The sequence below is a fragment of the Lipotes vexillifer genome, unplaced genomic scaffold (assembly GCF_000442215.2).
Source record: "Lipotes vexillifer unplaced genomic scaffold, Lipotes_vexillifer_v1.1 scaffold1329, whole genome shotgun sequence".
In the NCBI taxonomy this organism is placed as follows: domain Eukaryota; kingdom Metazoa; phylum Chordata; class Mammalia; order Artiodactyla; family Lipotidae; genus Lipotes; species Lipotes vexillifer.
This window is the reverse complement of record NW_006797566.1, coordinates 135,543-155,311: the sequence shown is the minus strand read 5'-3', so window position 1 is coordinate 155,311 and position 19,769 is coordinate 135,543. Positions and strand designations below refer to the sequence as shown.

Below are 19,769 nucleotides of genomic sequence, written 5' to 3'. Positions count from 1 at the left end.
CATCGCCCGCTGCGGGCCCTGCGGCTCGCCTCCCGTGGGCTGCACGCCTTCCTCGCCGCCCTCCTTTCCGGGCTCCTGCTGGCGCTGTCCTGCTTGGGGGGTCGGCGGCGGCGGGCCGGAGCGCCCCTGGGAGTGTCCGGCTTCAAGGGCGCCACTCCTTTCCCGCAGGCGCGCAGCCCCTTCGGCCCGCTCGAGTCCTGGCGGCGCGCGGCGCGCACCGCCCCAGTGGCGGGCACCTTCGGGCTGCTGAGCGGAGCCCTGCAGGGCTACGAGGTGCTGCACGCGCTGGGCTACGGCGGCCAACCTGGCCTGGAGGGGCCCTGGTCCTGGTGGGCCTTCCAGCTCGGCCTGCGCCTGGGCGAGGTGGGCGTCGCGCTCCCGTTGGCGCTGCTGGGCCTCTACCCGGGGCTCTGCAGCCCCCGCGTGCCGCCGCGCTGCTGGGCCAAGCTCTTCCGCTTGTCCCCCGGCCACGCCGCCCCTCTGCTGCCCGGAGGCTGGGTCGCCGGGCCCCCGGACAAGAAGCCCCTGGGGAGCGCCATCGCGCGTGGCGACGCGGAGCTGCTGCAGCTATGCGCCCTGGCAGGGCCGGGTCCCGACCTCCTTCTCCAGGGAGGAGGCTGCAGTGGCTTCGAAGGCGCGGCCGCCAACCCGGCCCCTTCCCCGGCTTCCTCCCCCTGCAGCGATTACACCGTGGACTTCCGCCCGCCCTCCCCCATCAACCTGCGGCGCAGCATCGAGGAGGCCCTCTGCAGCGAAGCGCTGCTGAAGCCCGGCCTCTTCCAGGGCCCGGCCTTCGGGGAAGCCCTGCAGGGGCTCGGCCTCTACCGCACCACCTCGCTGGGGGCGCAGACCGGGGCCGGGCCCACTGGGAGGTCTGGGGAGGCCCCTGCTTCCCCCGCGGCCCCCGAGCTCCCCTCTCCCGGGGCCTGGCTCGCGGGCAGCAGCGCCTCATCCGGCTCGCTGTGCGGACTGTCGCGGGACAGCTTGTCCATGCTGCTGTGCTCCAGCCCGGACAGGCCCCCTCGCTGTCCGCTGGTCTGCGTCCTCAGTCCCCCGCGGCCCTCAGGAAGCAGCCCTAACCTCCCGGCCTCAGGATCCTACCAGGCCCTGTCCCCACCCTCCCGCGACTCCCCAGAGCCTCCTCCTGAGCTGCAGGCCGAAGAGGCCTTGCTGCAGGAGCAATTCCTGGACGCCTGCCGACAGATTGACGAGCTGAGCATGGGCAGCGACACCATAGACCTGTGAAGATGTGGGCCCCTCGCCGCCCCGACAATACGCCCCCTTCTGGCGCCTGTTCTGCCCGAGACCTGCACACTGTAACCCTTCCCCAATCCCGCCTGGCTCAGATACCTCTCCCTGCTTCCTTTCCCATCCAGGGACTCCTGGATGGGTGAGTCAGCAGCCAGGTTCTGTTGATTGGGAACTAGTTCCACCTTCTCTGGAGCCCTGGGCACTGATGCCCTCAGCTGCAATTCTAGGCTGGCAGGGGTCCCACTTTCCTTGGCATTCACCAGCAATAAAGCTCCAAGGTGCTCCACTCCAGACCACCACTTCCCACTCTGGTGCTGAGTGAGAGGGGCTGTCCTCAGCCGACCTCAGGACTGGCCTCAGTCCCCACAACCACCTCTGCCATGCCCAGGAATCCCACCCCTGCGTGAGTGAGACTCCCTGTGCTGCACATGATCCTTCCCCATAAGAAGGGTCCATGGCCCATCTAGGAGACTGTACAGCAGTAGCGTGGGAGGTGAGCGCTTTCAGAGTTAATTTATCAATAAAATATTTTCAGAGGAGAAAGGTCTCACCTTCTTGGAAAAGCTTAGATGAGGCAATGGCAGCAGTGGTTCTGCCAGAACTGGAAGAGGAGCAGTGTTTGTGTGGGGTGGGTCCATGTCAGACCCCAGTGACCTTCACTCCTGACTGCAAGGGGTCTTGTCCTCCGCATGACCTTTCCCCATAGATGGGTCCATGGCCCATCTGGGCTGAGTGAGGGTCCTGGGAGTGGCCCCTTGAAGACCCTTCTGACTCCCTGGGAAGTGGCTTTTCAGAGTTGGATCACTGCCCTGAGAAATGAGGTGGAAACTCTACAGTCGTTGGTGGAAATGTCTGCATTCCTAAGAAACTGGCTTCAGGTCCTGATGGACAAGTGGTTAGGGACTAGCTAGTGTCAAAGTCCTTCATGGAAATGTTGATACACATCTCAAGGGCTTGATCACTCTGAGCTGGGTTTCACAGCAACCTCCCTGCCACGTACCCAGAGGAATTCACAGAGGAAACTACTTGCTCCACCTACCAGCAGGACCTCTTCAAGTCTGGACTAACAACCCCCTTCCCCTGGAGAACATTCATCTCCCACAGGTGCAGATCTTCCCTGGAGAAAGCCTGTCTTCCCCAAACCCCAGCCCCATCCTACCCACCAAAGCAGAACTCACAATGCAGAGACCCATGAATATATCTGGCCACCAGGCACTCTGTAATCCCTCCCTTGTCCAGAGCATTTGGCTCTGAGCTCTGTAGTGTGCATTCATCATTTGGCTAAAATGCGGTAAGTTCGGAGTGGCACTAAAACAGAGTCATAGATTTGAAAACTAAATTCTGGCAGTGTTTTGGCAGATGTCCTGCACATCACAGGGAAGCCTACAGGGGCACACATACTAGGCTTGAAGTGGAAAAACAGGAATAGGGATGGTTTTTCTTCCAACTCTGCCCATCAGCGAGTGTGGATTTGAGAAGGGAAGCAAGGGAGGCAAGAGGGAAGCAGGGAGGGCGGGAGGGGAGGGGGCCTCACCAGACCAGGTCCAATGCACTAGTGGAAGAATTAAAGCACTGCTCTCCTCACCCATGAAGCTCTGTCTTGGCTGAAAGGAGCATCCAGAGCCTGGAATCTCAGAAGGAGGAGGGAAGCCAATGATGCTTGGGGCAAGTGAGGGTCATCATAGGGAAGAAAATGAGATGAGGGTGGGGCAGGCACAGCTGAGGAGTGGGACTGGAGTGGTTCTGACTGTGTCTCCTCCATCACCTGGCTCAGCTTGGCTCAGAAATTCTTGCTGCATCGTCACTCTGGGCTGAGGCCCAGAGAACTGCCATCCTCCTAATTACAGGCATTTCTCACTGGTGTCAGTAGTGGCTGTAGCGGCCCCAGCACCAGAGCTGCTCCGAGAAATTGTTTCCCTTCTTGCCCACTTACCCTTCCATCTGCCTCTGCTCACACTCAAGTCCTCTCTGCCATCTCTTTCTCATCCTAAACCTTGCCAGCTCCTCTCACTCACTCACTGTCCCCATCAAGGGTCCTTGGGTTCAGGCACACAGCTCTCAGAAAAGCAATCCAAGCCCCACGTACCCCCAGTCAGTCTCTCTGTATGTTTGTCTGTCCGACTCTCTCTCTCTCACAGAAGTGGGCACTTGCTCGCGCGCATACACACACACACACACACACACACACACACACACACACACACACACACTCCTTTTCTGTTTGGAAGCTCTGAATGGGTCTGGTGAGATGGGGAGGGGGCAGGGGAATACAGCTTGTTACTCACCAGCTCCAGCACTTCTTTGATTTTCCTCAGCAAGAATCGCCTAAGCCCTTTGACTTGATCAAGAGGCTGAGACTTTGGTGAGACAACCCTTCCCTTTTGTCTCATGCCTCAGCCCTTCCTTACCCAAAGCAGTTTCCAAGAAGAGCCCGGGTAGGCCAGGGTGTAATATATACGCCCTCAGTTCCAATTCTTAGTACTGTAGGAGACTGAGAAACAAACTCACCTTCATTCATTCAGTCTCTTTAAAGCATTTTATTGGATGCTTACAATGTGCTAGGTGATGGGAGTAGACAGGTGAACTAGGTGGACAACAGCCCTGAACTTATGAAGTTGAAGGTCTTTTGGGGAAGGCAGACATTAAAGAGTTAATCAGATAAATAATTACAATTACACAAGTAATTAATTACATTTGCGAGAAGTGCTAAGAACAAGACGTATGCGGTATTATAAGAAGGTTTGGCTTGAAAGCGGGAACGGAGCCAGAGGGATGGGGCTTCGGAGAGGCTGGCTGAGCACAGGCCACGCCTCTCTTACTTCCTTTCCAGGCTCCTGCAAGTGATGGATGAGAAGAGGCCAGCAGTTTATTTCCCCTGGAAGCCACGTTGCTGATGTGGTGCAGGGTACCACGACTCCTGCTATTTAATAAAGAACCCTGCATGTGTCCTGGTTAGATGGATGAGCAAATGTTCCTGATTGAAGAACCACATGGCTTCCCTGTTACAAATGGATAGGAGGGGATGGGGCTGAGGCTGAGGCTGGGAGACTGAGATGGGGAGCCAGGTCTGAAAGTAGGGACGAGTACAAAGGGTCAGCAGCATTGCTACACTCCCCTAGGGGCAAAGCACTCCTCCGTACTGTGGGTGGCTGCTGCCCTCTGATGGGCACAGGGACACAGTTTCCTTTTGTTCTATAGGGAAGGTTTGGGTCCAAAGTATTTCCAACTGAGCATTGTAGGGTGTGTCCCAAAGGGATGTTGGAGCAGCCTTCTCAGGATTCTTTCCCCAGTGCGCACTGCAGCCAGGACTGGGAAAGCCTCCATATAGCTAGGGCCCTGAAGCTTGCAATTTAGACTTTGGGTATGAAATTTTGATTTCTAAGGTGATGAGGGGGCAAGAGAGGAGAAGAAAGAGAGAGGAATGTGGAATTCCAAACCAACTGTATTCAGATGATCCCTCCCATTTCCTTTGTCTATTTGTCTCTCTTTATCCTGGATGGAATTAACCCATGGCCTTAAAAATCTGTTTTTTAGGGCTTCCCTGGTGGCGCAGTGCTTGAGAGTCCGCCTGCCGGTGCAGGAGACGTGGGTTCGTGCCCCGTTTCGGGAGGATCCCACGTGCCGCGGAGCGGCTGGGCCCGTGAGCCATGGCCGCTGAGCCTGCGCGTCCGGAGCCTGTGCTCCGCAAATGGGAGAGGCCACAACAGTGAGAGGCCCGCATAACGCAAGAAAAAAAAAAAAAAAAAAAAAAAAAAATCTGTTTTTTATTTCAGTACTTCCTCTGCTGAGTTGTGTGTTTAAAACTAACTGTGGCATTTTCTTTTAAGCGTATAATAAATGCTTAAAAGCTAGGGTTTCATAAATCTGATGTTAAACGTTCTCCCTTTCCCCCTGTCACTATCAACCAGTCATCCATCCAACCAAAATGTGCTGAAAGTAGATGGGGTTTGAGGAGAAGGGGAAACACTTTTCATTGTACCTTTTGTACTTTTTGAATTGTCTACCTACCCTGTGTTCAGGTTATGCCATTTAAAAGTAATTATTAAAAAAAGGCATTGGGTACTTCTGTTCTGTACAAATGTTCTTCAGGGTGCGGCAGTCCTGCACACAGGCCAGTTCCTGGGCCCAATGGGATGGCAAACACTGTCTGTGTTCCAGGATCCAGGAGCACCTAGATCTCCTGGCCAGTGAGATTCCTCAGCCTTGGCTCTGTCTGATAAGCTGACCTGAGGAAAGATCTCCTGTCTCTGGGAGGACCTGGGTACTAGGTCTGTGTGTGCAAGCTGGATGTCATGTTTGTTCTGCGTGTGTTCTCATGTGATCTTACATGGTGCAGGCTATGATTTATTTGTAATTTTTAAAATAAATCTATATAGTTTTATTAAGACAAAAACTGACAATGTTGGTATGAAGTTTAACATTTAAACAAAAGTTTTCACAGAAACCTAACACGTGTCTAAAAAGATTTTACAAGGGAGTTCTAGATGCAGGTCTAGACGATGTCAAGAACTGATGGATCTCATGATTCAAGACAGCATTTTGGGTTTTAGTTAATTCTTAGGATTAAAAAAATTTGTTTTGCTTTAAAGTGAACCACTGCCCCAGTATGAAAATTTAATCTTCTCCTGAGACCAGGGCTTCTGAAATCATTCGATTCTTGAAGTGATTCAGTGAATTTGTGCTGTCAGTGACTGGACCCTGCCACCAATGGTTTCAAAGTTCAAAAAACAGAGGCTCCAAGAGTTTTCCACCTAAGAGCACCAGACCTTGTCTTTGCCTCCTCTCCCACCTCCTATACCACCCTCTGCCCTTCCCCATATACTTGCCAGTGGCTTGGATGGAGAAGTTGATATTTATAACTTCATAATTGGGAAAAAAAGGGTCTTCTTGTCAATTTCAAGAATTAGCACCTCCAAGACAGAATGATCTGCCTGTGTATACACTCCCATAAGACTTTTCCTTCTCAACCAGTTTCCATCCCTCAAATGGCAGCTTTGGTAACTTCTTAACTGGCTTAGTCCTTTGTTGGGAATAGCATTAAGCTCAGGCAGGGAACACCTTGGCCTCTAAGTTTCAGGTATTCAAAGCTTTCTTTTTCTTTCTATTTTTTTAACATCTTTATTGGAGTATAATTGCTTTACAATGGTGTGTTAGTTTCTGCTTTATAACAAAGCGCATCAGCTATACATATACATATATCCCTCTACCTCCTCCCTCTTGCGTCTCCCTCCCACCCTCCCTATCCCACCCCTCTAGGTGGTCACAAAGCACCGAGCTGACCTCCTTGTGCTCTGAGGCTGCTTCCCACTAGCTATCTGTTTTACATTTGGTAGTGTATATATGTCAATGCTACTCTCTCACTTCGTCTCAGCTCACCCTTCCCCTTCCCTGTGTCCTCAAGTCCATTCTCTATGTCTGCGTCTTTATTCCTGTCCTGCCCCTAGGTTCTTCAGAACTTTTTTTTTTTTTTTAGATTCCATATATATGTGTTAGCATACGGTATTTGTTTTTCTCTTTCTTGCTTACTTGACTCTGTATGACAGACTCTAGGTCCATCTACCTCACTACAAATAACTCAATTTCATTTCTTTTTATGGCTGAGTAATATTCCATTGTATATATGTGCCACATCTTCTTTATTCATTCATCTGTCGACGGACACTTAGGTTGCTTCCATGTCCTGGCTATTGTAAATAGAGCTGCAATGAACATTCTGGTACATGACTCTTTTTGAATTATGGTTTTCTCAGGGTATATGCCCAGTAGTGGGATTGCTGGGTGGTATGGTAGTCCTATTTTTAGTTTTTCAAGGAAACTCCATACTGTTCTCCGTAGTAGCTGTATCAATTTACATTCCCACCAACAGTGCAAGAGGGTTCCCTTTTCACCACACCCTCTCCAGCATTTATTGTTTGTAGATTTTTTGATGATGGCCATTCTGACTGGTGTGAGGTGATATCTCATTGTAGTTTTGTTTTGCATTTCTCTAATGATTAGCATTCACAGCTTTTAAACAGTCTCTCGCAGTCCTCATTTAGGCTGCCAATGACATTTTTTGAAAGGATGAAATATTCTGGACACAGAACCAAATCATTATTAGCTGTTCTTTCCTTTGTTTCACCATTTCCCCCATCAGGCCCCAAATTTTAACAAAAATTATCCTAGCCCATCTCCCTTATTTCCCACCCCATCCCTCCCACCCCAAATAATACACCAGTAATAGCCAAAAACTACATATATGCTATGCTGTAAAAATGCAGAGTTAACACTATTGGGAAGAAGGCTGTGGGTTGTGGAGATGCTCTTTTGAAGATCTACAGTATCTTTTGCTCTCCCACATCCCATTCTGCAACTTTTGTCCTTCATAGAAGGCCCTTTGCTTTTCTCAGCAAAGTTCAGAATGGGTTGCCTTGAAACGCTGACCCTCCTTCCCCTCCACCAGGATGGGTGTGCAAACCAGCATGGAGTGACTTTAAAGCACTTGGGCTGCTGTAGGGCACAGAAACTATACTGGCTCTTCAAAGGACATCTTCTCAAGCTACCTCTATGGTGTCAAGACAAGTAGAACTCCTTCTTTCCCCCACTTGAAACCCACAGTCAGATGTGACAGGGGCTGGTACTCAAGAGAGTTAATTCTTGTCATCTTTTTGTCATCATCCTCCGAGGGGTAGGAATGCCACGTCAGCCTTTCCTCATAGAAGGATATGACAACCTGTGGGCACTTGACATTGGCTTCCTTGGCAGGGACCAGGTCAACCTCATCAGAGTTTTTACATTTCATCAGAAACATGAGTTCTCCACTGGAGTCTGTAGCTCCAATAATCCACTGCGGTTCCAAACCCTGGGCAAAGCCTCGTGGCTTTTCTGACTCTTCTTTCTTCTTTGGTTCGCTCTCCTTCCCCTTATCTTCCGAATCAGAATCAGCTTTGCGCTTGCCTCCCTCTGATTTATCTGTCTCGTGTGCTGTTTTCTGTGATGCAGGAACTCGGCAATGAGGTCGGGGCGATCCAGGTTTTCTTCTGGCTCCCATGTGTCGTCCTCATCCGAGGACCCCTTCCACTTTAGGAGGTGCTCCACTTGGCCCTTTCCCTCTCGACGGTCGAGAACTTTTCCCACCACATATTCTTCTTCTAGCACCTCCTCCACTTTCTTCTTGTTTTGTTTTTTCCCCATAGCGCCCGCCAGCTTTCTGGTATAAAGGGTGACGCTGCTCAGAGCAGCGCCCACGAGCCCGAAAGGAATCGGTGCTGCGCTCCAGGCGCGTCTTGTCGGGCCGGCCGTGGGAGTGGCGACCAGTAAAGCAACAAGACGGTTGACTGCGATTGAGCCCCTCACTGAAGCGGCGTACTGCAGGCCCCGGCCAACGGCCCTCATTTTTTTTTTTTTTTTGATTAATGTCTGTCTACCCTCACGAGACTGTATACCCCATGAGGGTAGGGGTCCCATCTTTTTTTTAGCTCACCAATTTTATCCTTACTGCCTGGCACATAGTAGGAGCTCAGTAAATATTTTTTTTGAAAGAATGTGTATGATGTGTGCCTATTTGTACTTTAGTAGCTATAATTTGCGAGAATTGTTAAAGGCAGAGTTGTAGTTATCTGCTATAGTGTGACAGATGTCTCATATTCTCTGAGAACATGAGAATTGTCCGAATGATGTATGTGACGTACTTGTGCTGATGTGCATTCTGGCTGTGTTTTATGCACGTAATCTGGGAGTCTGTGGTGGCACTTCAGAAAATATTTATTAAACATCCATTATATGTTAGATCCTGGGTTAGGGCCAGAGTAAAACCAACTTCTCCAGCCTGCCCTGCTGAGTTTGGTATCGATCTCCAGGAGGTTAGATTGTAAGCAGTGTAGGAAATAGCGAAGCCGAATTTCTCTACAGCGGCGGAGGCGGTACTTGGATTACGGGTGGAACCCCGCTCAAGAAGCTCCGCCCCCGGGCGTCACGATTTTTTCCTTCCGGAATGTTTTTTCCCCCTTCTACCACGTTTTCCTCCGGACTCTTTTGAGTGAAGAGCACTTCCTGAGTCTCCCGGTAGCTTGGCGTGGTCCTCTTACTAAAACCTGTTACTTGACTCGCGTGCGCGAAGCCGTGAGTTTCTCTTCTGTTTCTCGGCCTTATGGCCGGGCTGACCCTGTTTGTGGGCCGCCTCCCGCCCTCGGCCCGCAGCGAGCAGCTGGAGGAGCTGTTCAGTCAGGTGGGGCCGGTGAAGCAGTGCTTCGTGGTGACTGAGAAAGGTAGGGGGCGGGGCGGTCGAGGACAGAGTTGGGGTTCCTGGGAGCCGGATGGGGGCGAGGACACCCAAATTTAAGCGCCCCGTATAGTCCTTTACCTGCCCCATAGTGAAAGGACTTGGAAGTTGAATTTCTTTTCTAAACGGACTCTGCTTTAGATGAATCCATACGGGCCGTTTCTGAAAGTCAAATCAGTCCCTTAAGTTTATGTAGCGCTTTCCGTTTATTATGCGCGCTCACATATAAGATCTTATTTGGTAGTAAATAACTAACTTTTAATAAAACACCAGTAAGGCTTATTGAGAATCAACTGATTGCCACGTGCGGTGCTTGAGTTCCATGTGTTATCTCATTTAATTTCCCCATCGGTCTTGTTGGGTGGAGAGTTAACTCCGTTTTACAGACGAGGAATCTAGGGCTTAGGGAAATTTAGTAATTTCAGCTTAAGTTCATACAGCTAGTAAGCAGTGGATTCAGAATTTGATCACCAGACCGGGAGCTCTTAACCAGTATGTTATTCATTCACCCAGTTATTTGTTCCGTAAATATTAATTGAATGTGTATTTTGTGCCAGGCAACTATTGTAGGTCCTGGGGATACAGCAGTGCACGGAACCAAACCAAAAACCTTGCTCCTGTGTTCAAGATGGGGAAGACAGCCAATAAGCAAATAAGCAAAATATGTAGTGATAATGGTGATAAATGTTGAGGAGAAAAATAAGGCAGAGAGAAAGGATAGGGAGTCTCTGTAGATGTGTGTGTGTGGTGGTGGGGAAGCTGTAGCGGGGTGAGGAGTAGCCAGGGAAAGCCTTTCTGATGTGAGAGAGTGAACATGTGTTTCTCAGTGGGAGGAGCAGCCTAGGCAGAGAAAGCTAAAGGATACTGAAGAGGAGTGTGTGTAGTATATTGGAGGAATAGTGAGGAAACCGGGGTGACTGGAATGCAGTGAGTGAAGGGAAGAGAATTAGCAGATGCGATCTGGTGCTACCAGATCATGTAGGACCTTATAGGCTGTTGCAAAGACTTCGGCTTTTACTCTGAGATATGAAACCACTGGTTTTGAGCAGGGAGCAGTAGATATGATATGGCTTGCATTTTGGAAGATTCTCTCAGGCTGCCGTGTTGAGAATAGGCTGCTAAGAATAGGACAGAAGCGGGGAGACCAGTTATTAGGCTCTTGTGGTAATCCAGGTGAGAGAGAGGTCATGGTGTTGGACCAGCTGTTGTAGCAGTGAAGGTGGTAAAAAGTGATTGCAATATGGATATTTTTGAGAGTAGAGCTGAAAGAATTTGCTGATGGATCAGATGTGGGGTATGAGAAAAAAAAGAGTGTCAAGGAGTCAAGTCTGACTCCAAGGGTTTTGGCTTGAGCCGCAGGAGATATGTACTGACTTGTGGAATACTGCCATATGCTTTGCATTCTGTTTGATGATTATGGCATCACTATGAAGGAGGGTTAGCATGTATTAGACTGAGGAAGAATTGTAAGGGTTTTAATTGTAGAAGCATTTCTTACTCTTACCTAGACTGTGTCACAGGGCACCTGATGTTGCCCAGAACATAAATTTAACTTCCTTCCAAGTCATCAGTGTGTCTCTGTAGGTGGCTACCTCCTTGTCTTTCAGGAGAGCAACTGGAGGGAAGTAACATCCTGTGTACCTCTCTTTCCCCCCATGGTGTCCAAGTATGTGGTGAGTAGGCAGGCTAATAGTGTGCTAATAATCACTCTGTCCTTATCTTCTATTTTGTTAGTAACAGAAATTAGAATTAGGATTGTTGACATGGCTCTGATTGCTATACAAACCATAGCTGCCTGGTTCTTTGTCATTTTAAGTATAGACATGGGCGAATGAGAGAATGAGAATGAGTGCTGTATAGCAGTGTTTCTTAAACTGCAGATCATCGTCCATTAGTGGGTCTTGAGTGGGTCATGATTAGAGATTTTTTTTTTAATGAAATGGAGTATATCTATACATGTAAAGGAGAAGTTTTCATAAAACTTTTTTTTTCAGTTTTGTGAAAAACGGCATCCTGGATCCACTATAAGTTACGTTTGTTACTGTGGGTTATCAAAACAATTGAGAAACGCTGCTCAACAGTGGTTGGTTGTGTTCCGGGGAGGAACAGGCCTTTGAATGGGAGTTCTCCTTTTGGGTCCTCAGAATATAGGCTACATGTAACCTTACCTGTAGCTTGTGTATGTAGTCTACATCTTTAACAGAAGCTGCTATTTCCTTTTTAAGAAAAAACGTGCTTTTCTGTCCAGGCAGCCAGATGTACTGAATGCTGTACTTAGTGGGATAGGAGGGAGGGGGTGTGGGGTGAGGTCTTACCAGTAGTGGTGACCTGGACATGCCACTTAACCTCTTTAAGATGGGAATAATTTCACAGGATTGTTGTAAAGATTCAAGTAAATGTGTGAGAGTGCTTTGTGCAGACATAAACAATGCATGGTGTTTTTGTGAGCAACATGCTTCTATTTTGTCACTGAACTCTTTCACCTTTCAGCTGCTTCGTTTTTGGTTGTACTGATCAGGAAGGGCCCTGATTTTTCTTGTTCTTGTTTTCTGAAAGGTGAGTGGGCAGGCTTTTGTGAGGAGTTTCAAGAGAAAAAGAGATCACCAGATCATAGTATGCTTTCCTAGTGCCAAGTGTCAGCTTTAACCAGTTTATGTGGATCAGCGTCCTGTGTTAGAGGGCTTGTACACAGAAGCAGATTGGGGTGTAGCTGTAAAAGGAGAGCGTGTGAGCTCTGTTTCTTCTTTGGGTAGTAAGCAGACTACTTGGTCTGTCCTTTTCTTTTTTGATGCAGTAAATTACTTAAAATTTTACTACACAGAAATATTAAACTGAAAAAAAAAAAAAAATACCAGAAAGGGCAAAGGTGGGTTACAGTTGATAATTGCAACTGTTTGTCTTAAATGATTCGTTTGGAAAAAAGCGATGATGATATTGGCTTTTCCCTTCTTGGTGTGTTCTGACAAAATGAGATAAGAGGTTTACAGCCGCTTTAGAAAGGTTTAATTTGATATTGATTTCTAGGGCTTGGTAATAATTGTAATAGTGTCTGCAGGCTTCTGAAGCAATGTTTATTGTTTGAGGTTCCTTTTTCAGGGCCCCTGGCATTCATTGCCGATCTGTTCTGTGGAGCGGTGGCTGAATTATTTCTTTGTAATTTTTGAAGCTACCATACTTACCTACCTTCTCTGGTGATGTTTTGTTGTGTTTGACGTTGAGTTCTTCTTCGGGGGTGTAATGCATATCATGGGTCCTCCATATTCTTGAAATTATCAGGAAAGAAGGAAGAAAGGGAGCTAACAGCAAAGACACCACATTAGAAGAGGAAGCCTAACAATTTCTGAACAAAGAGGGGACAGGGGCCACTCATGCTAACCTTGGCTCTTTCTCTTTTGAGAATTTTGGCAGACTGGCTGGCCTAGCTGTATATTTGCTAGTTTAGGGCTGTGAGAATTTACTGGTTTAGGGATCTTGGCTTACTGTTAATCCCCCCTCCCCCCATCCCCATACTGTTCCAGGGAGTAAGGCATGTCGAGGCTTCGGCTATGTCACTTTTTCTATGCTGGAAGATGTTCAGAGGGCCCTCAAGGAGATTACCACCTTCGAAGGCTGCAAGATCACCGTGACTGTTGCCAAGAAAAAACTGAGAAATAAGTCCAAGGAAAAGGGGAAAACTGGTGAGTTTCTAGTAGCTGAAGGGGGTTTCCCCCCAGGATTGAGGGGGCAGTGGATTGGCTCTGGGAGTAGTGTCTAGGCCTAAAAGCTTCCTGAATTTCCTCTTGATGTCCAAAATCATCCAGTGTATTTTGTTACTAGTTTTAGTCTTTTGTTTACTTCTGAGTCTGGAAAACCTGGTGTCCCTGGGCATTGCCATACTTAACCCTGTGTTAAATGCCATCTGTTGCTAGTAGCTTCTTTCCTGTGATGTTCTGGGCCGAGGGGATCACAGATTTACTTCATTGCCATTTATTTTTTAGAAAATTCAAAGTCCCCAGAGAAGGAGCTGCAGCCTAAAAAAGCCAAAGTGGCAGATAAGAAAGCCAGATTAATTATTCGGAACCTGAGCTTTAAGGTAAGAGACAGAGAAAACTAACAGTGAGTGTTCTGAAAGCTGTTGGAGCCAAGGCATGCTCATTGGTCACACTTCTCACCAGGATGGTATAATTGGGCTTAATTCCTTCTGGGAACGAACTTTAGCCTTGTTGAATTCAGAAAATGGGCCTGTATAAACAAGAACTTATTAAGGACAGAGACTGTGAAAATGCCTTGGGGAAACTACTGCTGAGAAAGGGAGGGGAGGAAAAGCTCTCTGATATCTGTCCTTTTTGCCTGTGTAGGTACAAAGCAAGATGTCGTCTATTTTGAAATGTTTGGTGTCCTAGTCTCAAAATTTAAAAAGGAGTACAAATATTCAAGCTCTTCCTAGTGAACTAATTGAATAGTTGATGTTTTGTGTTCATTTGCCATGATAATATCTCTTTTTCTTTCTTCACTTTTGGCTTCAGTGTTCAGAAGATGACTTGAAGACAGTATTTGCTCAGTTTGGAGCTGTCCTGGAAGTAAACATCCCTAGGAAACCAGGTACTGGCAAACCTTTATTTTGTGTGGGTTAGATTAAGGTTATTTTACATAATGGTCTTTTTCTGTATCACCTTTGAACTAAGCAGAAACACAAGGTTCGGGTCATACTCTGTGAGCCCCAGATGATATAATATGTGTAAAGTATCAGGCACAGTGCTTGACAAATAACAGTGTTTAGTCCCCTTATGGTATTGTTAGTTAGATCAGAACTACTTTTAGAAGACAAGTTACAGTTTGAGAAAATGCATTGCTCTCCCCAAGCCTGTGTCAGGGTAACCTCAGCAGGATATAGGCTTGTGCTTTGGGCAAGGGGCTGACTGGTTGATAGCATTTGGGTCTTCTTGCCAGTCCAGGTTGCTGTAACATCCTTCTTAGTGTCTGTTGGTTCCCTACCTGCTACCTCTAACTTCTTTGTTGTGTTTGCACACAGATGGAAAGATGCGTGGTTTTGCTTTTGTTCAGTTCAAAAACCTCCTAGAAGCAGGAAAGGCTCTCAAAAGCATGAACAGGAAAGAGATAAAAGGTAAGTTTTCTATGCCCATACCATTGACTCAGATATTTCTGGTGTTTAGGCAAATTAGCACAGTAACCCACTTTCTACATTTTCAAAAGGTGTTTGCCTTGTTGAGAGTCTCATTGCTAATATTGAAGCTTGTTTTGGTGAAATATTCCTAGTACTTGATCTTAGGGTTAAACTTGAAAGGACCCATGCTGTCCTTCTCTTTTCTTTTTTGGTGATGAGTGTTCTTTTAAATCCCTAATGAAAAACTGTCCCTGACTGATAGAGGCAGGTTGCTGTCTAGAGGATGCGGGATTAGCAGGTTCCTCCCTCTTGGTTATGATCGCTATTCAGCATCTGTGGGCTTTTTTTTTTTTCAATTATACATTTATTTATTTATTATTTATTTATTTGGCTGCATTGGGTTTTCCTTGCAGCAAGCGGGGGCTACTCTTTGTTGTGGTGCGTGGGCTCTAGGTGCACAAGCTTCAGTAGTTGTGGCGGCTCAGTAGTTGTTGTGGTGCGTGGGCTCTAGGTGCACAAGCTTCAGTAGTTGTGGCACGTGGGCTCAGTAGTTGTGGCTCACGGGCTCTAGAGCACAGGCTCAGTGCTTGTGGCCCACGGGCTTAGTTGCTCCGTGGCATGTGGGATATTCCCGGACCAGGGATTGAACCTGTGTCCCCTGCATTAGCAGGTGGATTCTTAACCACTGCGCCACCAGGGAAATCCACCTGTGGGCTTTTAAACTGACCTTGACGTTACTCTGGGTATTGATTTACCAGGTACAGTGCCTAAAGAAGGGATTGGCTTGGAGACTTCCTAACTTCTGAGTGACGTGCAGTTATTCCAGAATGTCTATTTTCCCTCTTGCTAGTATAACTGGAAACTTGGTCTAACTGGAAACACTGTTCTGATTCTTACTCTATCTTGTTCCAGGTGTAGTGGCTGTGTAGAAAGGCAAAACTTCTGTTCATTGATAAAAAGGTTAAGGGTTAAAAGAATAGACACCTACCAGGAGTTTTATTTTAGGACCAACAGTCTCTGAATCCGCAGTTTCTTCGTCTCCTTTGGTTCCATTACTGTCTTTGACGAATAGGAAGTCATTTATAGGAAATAGGAATGTTAAAGAGAAGGCCTTTCTGATGCTACTTTTCTGTCTGACAGGGCGGACAGTGGCTGTCGATTGGGCTGTGGCAAAGGATAAATATAAAAATACACAGTCTGCCTCTGTCGCAGGTAAGATGCAGTGGTGTTGGGTAGGAAGGGTTTTATGTCCTAACTGTTTGTCAGTCTGTATTGTACCATCTGGTGATCTGGTCCCCAAACAGGATCTTTTGAATATAAGCCCACTCCTTGATGTGGATGTGAAGAGTGGGGCCCAAGTTCATTTTCTCTACTACTTGCTGTACTTTCCCCAAAATAGGGAAACTTAAAACTTGATTTTTATTTAGAAAACAATTGGCTTTTAAGCCACCAGGAGCTCAGAGAACAGAACTCACAGAGATTAAATTTCATGGCTGGGCTCCAGAGCATGCATTGTGCTGGCCATGGTGCACAATGATAGGCTGTTTGCAGAGGCTCAGTTGCTGAGCCAGGTTAACCTTAAGGCTTCTGATGAATGGGACAGCCTCTGAGGGAATCTCAGTGATGAGGGGTTTTTGTTGTTTCTTTTTTTGCTTTTTTTTTCTCCCCATACTTTTTCCTATTATGTACAGTAAGAAAAATATGTGAGCTTCTGTAAAACCAAAGGAACCGGGAACTTGGGGTATTAGTTACTCTTGTTTAAATAACCTTGTTTTGGATACTAAATGAATTCCTAACTTTCTTTACCAACTATGTATGTAGGTGAGAAGAAGAGGCCTGAACCTAAGTGTCAGGAATTAGGTCAAGAGAATGGCAGGGAAGAAGAGGATATGGAGGAGGAGGAGAATGATGGTGGTGATGATGATGAGGAAGAGGAGGAGGACGAGGAGAATAGAGAGTCGAAGCTGACCAAGCCTGTGCAAATTCAGAAGAGGTACGTGGCTCAGTGTGTTCTGAGACAGCACAGGAAGAGTCAGGGTTGTCCCTGAGAGGAAAATGGTATCTTTCCCTGCCCCCGTCATTGCAGAATTGACATGTGTGGTGAAGTTGGAGAGGCAGGCCCCTCTCTCATCCCAGAACCTTAGTTCTGATCTGTGCCATTGCAGAGCAGTCAAGAGGGCAGCACCTGCAGAAAGCAGTGAAGAGGAGCATTCTGATGACAACAGCGACCTGGAGGAAAGAGACGGGATCGATGGTGGAGAGGACCTGGCTCAGAGTGATACCAACACTGAAGAGCAGGAGGAGGAAGGTTCGCCTTACATTTAAAATAAGTCACTGAGAAATGTGCATCAGTTCAGCTCAGTCCTCTTTTTAAATAGGACCCTAAGGTGTCCTGTCAAATTTATGTTTAAATGCTGAAAATGAAACCTTTATATTCCTTTCTTTTTTTAAAAAAAAAAAATTATTTATTTATTTATTTATTTTTGGCTGCGTTGGGTCTTGGTTGCTGCAGGCGGGTTTTCTCTAGTTGCCGTGAGCGGGGGCCACTCTTCGTTGCGGTGCGCAGGCTTCTCATTGCGGTGGCTTCTCTTGTTGTGGAGCACGGGCTCTAGGCGCACAGGCTTCAGTAGTTGTGGCACGTGGGCTCAGGAGTTGTGGCTCGTGGGCTCTAGAGCTCAGGCTCAGTAGTTGTGGCGCACAGGCTTAGTTGCTTTGCGGCAGGTGGGATCTTCCCGGGTCAGGGCTCGAACCCAGGACCCCTGCATTGGCAGGCGAATTCTTAACCACTACTCCACCAGGGAAGCCCCTATATTCCTTTCTTTTAAAGGTTTTTTTTTTTTTTTTTTAATGAGTTTGGAATAGTGTTTGAGGATTAAGATTCTTAGGGAATTTAAAACCTAGCTTAATGCTGAGGCACTGCCTCTGTCTCTCTCAATTACCCAAATTGGATGAATAACTGGATGAACAGGATATTGCATCCTACCACTAAAATGAGTTCTATTTAATTAATTTAATTTATTTACTTCTGTACTAAAATTACATTTTATTAAATGTAACAAACTGAGGAAGGGAAACACTTGTATTTTTCCATCCATGCTGTTGTCTGTAGACAACAGATAATACGGAGTAGATTTGAAAGCCCAAAGATGGTGTCTTTTTCCCCTCATTGATTAGAGGTATTATTTTAAGTGTGTCTGCAGTGTTAGCAAACCCCAGAACATCAGCTTAGTATATTCTACTCAGAATCAGAGGTACTTGAATCACTGGCACCTTCCAGGATGAAGACTGACAACAACAATAAAATAATCCATTATGATAGTAACAAACTACTGAACTCAGAATTTCTTATCTGGAAAAGCTCGGTTCTTTTAAGCAGTCTTTTCTGCCTTTTATCATGGGCTTAGGAGTCAAATCATGTGGATTCAAATCCTGGCTTTTCCATTTCTAATTGTCTGGTTCTGGTCAAGTCCTTGCCTCTAGTTTCCATATTACTTCATCTGTGATTGGATGTTAGAGGTCCCCATCTCCTGACATTGTGGAGAGTACCTTCCCAACAGTATTAGTTGCCTTTGTTGCTACTAATCTTATTTTTATGCACCCCCCTCCCCCCACCCCCACCACCAACAATCTTCTAAAAAATGTGTGAGTCTCATTAAGTTAGATGTAAGATGGCTGCTGATAAAATCTTCTGCCTTTAGTGGTCACTGGAAAGGAGGCGGAGGCAGTCTGAGCATTCCACTACTCCATTCAGTTGAGCAAATCAAGTCTCCTTTCCTCATCATTCGCTTAAAAAGAAACATTTATTGAACACCTACTAATGTTAAACTTTGGGCTGAACAGAAAAAAAAATCCTTGTTCTCTAGGAGCTTTTGATCTGGCTCCACTACTTTCAGTCACAAAGGATTGGCAAGAAAACAAGCAAAGACCAACAAAAACACTTCTGCACTTTCATCAGAGTTTTTTAAAAATGTAGATGAACCAGTTTGGAACTGATGAATGAACGCTTCTGTGCACACCCTCCCCATGTTATATGTAAATGCCCATGTGTTTGCTCTTTGGAAAGGTTGGAATAGATGCTTCATGTGCCAGTGATTTTTATACCTGTCACGAGAGAAAAATGTACCTTTTAAAAAAATTTTTACTATTACTACACCTTTGTTTATTCAGACAACAAATATTCAGAGTGCCTGCAGTGCTAGACACTGGGTGAACAGGAGTTAAAAGAAAATAAAACGCCACATTTCCTAGAGATCACAATAATAGCTTGTTTGGCAGAGGGTTTCAAATCCTGTCAAATCCTGTCTCTGCTCCTTTCTTAAGGTTTGACTTTGGGGCAAGTTACTTAACCTCTTTATAACCTCAGTTTCTTCATCTATAAAATGGAGATAATAACCACATAGGGTTGTTGTAAAGATTAAATTATTTGTGTGACTAATGCCTTGTACTACTAGTATTATCATTGTTACTGTTCTGTGGCAGTGGTGGAGTATAAACAACAATTTTGAATTGAAATGGGGATAAACGACCTCCTGGGGCATTTTGTAAAACTGTAACCAAACCATATTGCCACTTTTATCAAGAATGTTGGGTTTAAACTCAACTAGTTTATTGAGGGAGGCAGGTCATTACAGAATGAGGAGCAGTCAGTAAGTGGTCCTTTAGTTTGTCTGGGTGGAGGTTTTTATTCACTTATCAGGTCTCCCTTCTCCCTTTTCTGTAAGTCTGGCATGTTGATTTGACCATATGAGAAATCTGAGGAAATAAGCTTTTTCTGTGAGGAGAGAATAGTAGACACCTTAGAAGCAAAGAAGCTTTTATTCTGAAGGAACTGAGAGACCTTGCATTCTACAACCAGATTCAGCTGTCTCTTACCATTCTTTCACTTGAAAAAAATTATAAGACTGATGGATAATAATGAGAGAAAATTAATTAAAAATACAGTACAAAAAATATAAATGGTGCAGAAGGGTGTAATATAGAAATTTATGTAAGATCTTAATTTATGTAAGATCTTTAAAAGTTCCTCACCAGTCCTCCCAGTAGTTCCCCAAAGTAATCTGTTATTTCTTTTGTATCCTTCCAGAAACAATTTTCCGTGTACATATAAGCATATGTCTATTCTTTTTTTTTTTTTTTTTTTTTTTTTTTTTTTTT

At 46.2% G+C, this 19,769-nt stretch overlaps 2 protein-coding genes and 1 pseudogene across 3 annotated transcripts in view; 2 read left to right on the top strand and 1 right to left on the bottom strand.

The window, feature by feature from the left end:
• Positions 1-1,245, top strand: part of PRRT4 (proline rich transmembrane protein 4) — an 8,587-nt gene extending 7,342 nt beyond the window's left edge. Inside the window, exon 5 of the mRNA XM_007469725.1 lies at positions 2-1,245. Within this exon, the coding sequence (XP_007469787.1) occupies positions 2-1,245 (1,244 nt within the window). The remainder of the gene's footprint in view (position 1) is intronic.
• Positions 1,246-7,795: 6,550 nt separating this feature from the next.
• Positions 7,796-8,424, bottom strand: LOC103071267 (chromobox protein homolog 1 pseudogene; annotated as a pseudogene).
• A 955-nt stretch (positions 8,425-9,379) lies between these two features.
• RBM28 (RNA binding motif protein 28) overlaps positions 9,380-19,769 on the top strand; it is a 30,047-nt gene continuing 19,657 nt past the window's right edge. The window contains exons 1-8 of one of the 2 annotated variants that reach the window (XM_007469673.1): positions 9,380-9,497; positions 13,030-13,188; positions 13,489-13,583; positions 14,017-14,092; positions 14,523-14,615; positions 15,756-15,827; positions 16,437-16,608; positions 16,781-16,923. In XM_007469673.1, coding sequence (XP_007469735.1) covers positions 9,380-9,497; positions 13,030-13,188; positions 13,489-13,583; positions 14,017-14,092; positions 14,523-14,615; positions 15,756-15,827; positions 16,437-16,608; positions 16,781-16,923 — 928 coding nt within the window. Of the gene's footprint in view, positions 9,498-13,029; positions 13,189-13,488; positions 13,584-14,016; positions 14,093-14,522; positions 14,616-15,755; positions 15,828-16,436; positions 16,609-16,780; positions 16,924-18,890; positions 18,894-19,769 lie in introns of both variants that reach the window. The other variant, XM_007469674.1, reaches the window with a different exon arrangement.